The sequence below is a fragment of the Ceratosolen solmsi genome, unplaced genomic scaffold, assembly GCF_000503995.2.
Source record: "Ceratosolen solmsi marchali unplaced genomic scaffold, CerSol_1.0 scaffold10, whole genome shotgun sequence".
Taxonomy (NCBI): domain Eukaryota; kingdom Metazoa; phylum Arthropoda; class Insecta; order Hymenoptera; family Agaonidae; genus Ceratosolen; species Ceratosolen solmsi.
Window position 1 is genome coordinate 6,788,825 of NW_011948412.1, and position 2,117 is coordinate 6,790,941.

Sequence of the window (2,117 nt, forward strand, 5' to 3'; positions counted from 1 at the left end):
GTGGAAGGTGGGGAGGGGGGGGAGAGAGAACTTTGGGAAAACGAAACAGAAGAAGAAACGTTTCCTGTTATCGGATCGCTCAGCCGAGGCATCTAAGCACCTGATAAAAACGAGCGCCACTCTACGAACAGCCAGATAACGTGAAAAAACGAGCTCACTCGCGTATTATAAAGACTTGGAATAGATCGAGGCTGATAAAGACGGCGATATGTTATCGAAGGAGGAGAGTAAGCCACCGGTGGATCGTCGTTGACGATTTCCCTGCCGAGTCAAACTACCGTTCGCCGACACTCGCTGAGAGTCGCGCAAAGCATCATATAATGGCATAAGTGCCGAATTAGCCCGGTGATTGACGGGGACCGACCCGGGACTGACGGGGACCGATTGCTAAAACGACGGATTCGATCGATCCGGCAACGTTATGAAAATCGCCAAGAGTCGGCGGCTACGTGCTACTATCAAACATTTTATCGAGTGGTGGGTCGAGAGGAGAGTGCCCTCCTATTCCACCCCATATTCGCCCACATTTACCGATTAAACAGCCCGAGCTCCGAGTCGCCGAATCATCCCCGACGCGTATCGATGCGTCCCTTGGCGGCTCGCCACCAGGAGTCACGGCTTAACTCGCGGCTCAACACCTCGAGCGCGATATACATTCGCCTCCCCTCGGTGCCGAGTGGCGCACGTTGCTATTCACGTGCCAACTCGTGAAAATTGGGTCGAGGCTAACCTCCCGTCACCCCATTCGTCGTCCCTCCACGCGAGGTCGGCCTCCGCTCCGACAATACGCTCCAAAACATTCCATAAAACCTGGTGAGCGTGCTCAGGCTATTAGCGCACGCCTCCGCAAATTATCCGACGGATTCGACAAAAGTCACCGAGTAGCGAATTCACCGATGTTGTAGCCACGCGACCTTTCGCCCACTCCGCCTCATCCTTCCCAAACGTCCTTACAACATCGATGCACGCAATCTGTATTTGTACGTAGAGCGAAAAACGAAGGCCAATCCGAGCGATTTAAAGACGGAAATCGATGATGGGCAAACTATTTTCTTCCTCTTCCTCCCAGTAATTTTTACCCGATAGATAATAATTAGGAATGGTTAGTTTTGAAAACGAGGCGAGTTGCGCTTTCAGTTTTCTCGGTTGATTGATTGTCAAAGACGACAAGGACAACGACGACGACGACGACGACGACGACGACGCGACGACGACGACGACGTTCAACGACGACGGCGACGGCCCTCTCAAAATTCGTAAAGTTGCGCGTGCGTGTGCGTGAGCACGAGGTTGATAGCAGCCGACTAGGAAGCCAAGTGAAATTAAAGACGGAAGACCAAGACGCCGACGACCCAATGCTCCACTATTATCCAACCCGCGTGCGTAACAACCCTCGACCACTTTGGCGCATCCTCTACCCTCAATGCCTCGGCGACCCGAACGAACGGTTCCGAGCATGTTACCGAGCACGGGGCCTGTTCGCTCCTGTGCATGGTCGAGCTCGGGGAGGCGGGGGAAGGCGATGGTGGTGGTGGTGGTGGTGGTGGTGGTGGTGGTGGTGGTGGTGGTGGTGGTAGTCGTGGTGGTGGTCGTGATGGTGGCGGCGCGAAAGCTCAGCTTTTCATATCCTCTCTTGATATTTGTGTTACAGCGGAGGGATGGCCGGGCAGCACTACTGCCTGCGCTGGAACAACTACCAGTCGAATATGACGTCGGTGTTCCATCAACTCCTGCAGACGGAGGCCTTCGTCGACGTGACGCTGGCCTGCAACGAGGCATCCTTGAAGGCGCACAAGGTACGTCATCTGATACATCATCCCGTCTTGCGGTCTATTTTCTATTTCGTATTTTGTATATCCATGAGCGCCCGGGGATGATGAGGCTCGCGAGGACCGACGAGGCTTGTAACGCCACGTATTCGCTTCTCCGTCGGGCTTCTTATTTAAGAGAGATAAGTGTGGCGTTAAGTCCCGTATAAGTCCAATCATAATATTGCTGTACTATTGCCGTATGGAAAAAAATAAAAAAAAATTTTTTTTTAAAGCGGATCCCCTCTTGTAGGCGTCACACTCGAGTAACTACGAAAAGGGATAAGACTCGGAGATAAGAATGGAAAA

At 52.7% G+C, this 2,117-nt stretch overlaps 1 protein-coding gene across 6 annotated transcripts in view; it reads left to right on the forward strand.

Annotated features, from left to right (window-relative positions):
• The window catches only part of Psq (pipsqueak), a 128,444-nt gene that overhangs the window by 54,729 nt on the left and 71,598 nt on the right, over window positions 1–2,117 (forward strand). For all 6 annotated transcript variants that reach the window (XM_011507681.1, XM_011507672.1, XM_011507704.1 and 3 more), the window contains exon 2: window positions 1,652–1,796. In XM_011507681.1, the coding sequence (XP_011505983.1) occupies window positions 1,659–1,796 (138 nt within the window). In that variant the 5' untranslated portion in view covers window positions 1,652–1,658. The remainder of the gene's footprint in view (window positions 1–1,651; window positions 1,797–2,117) is intronic.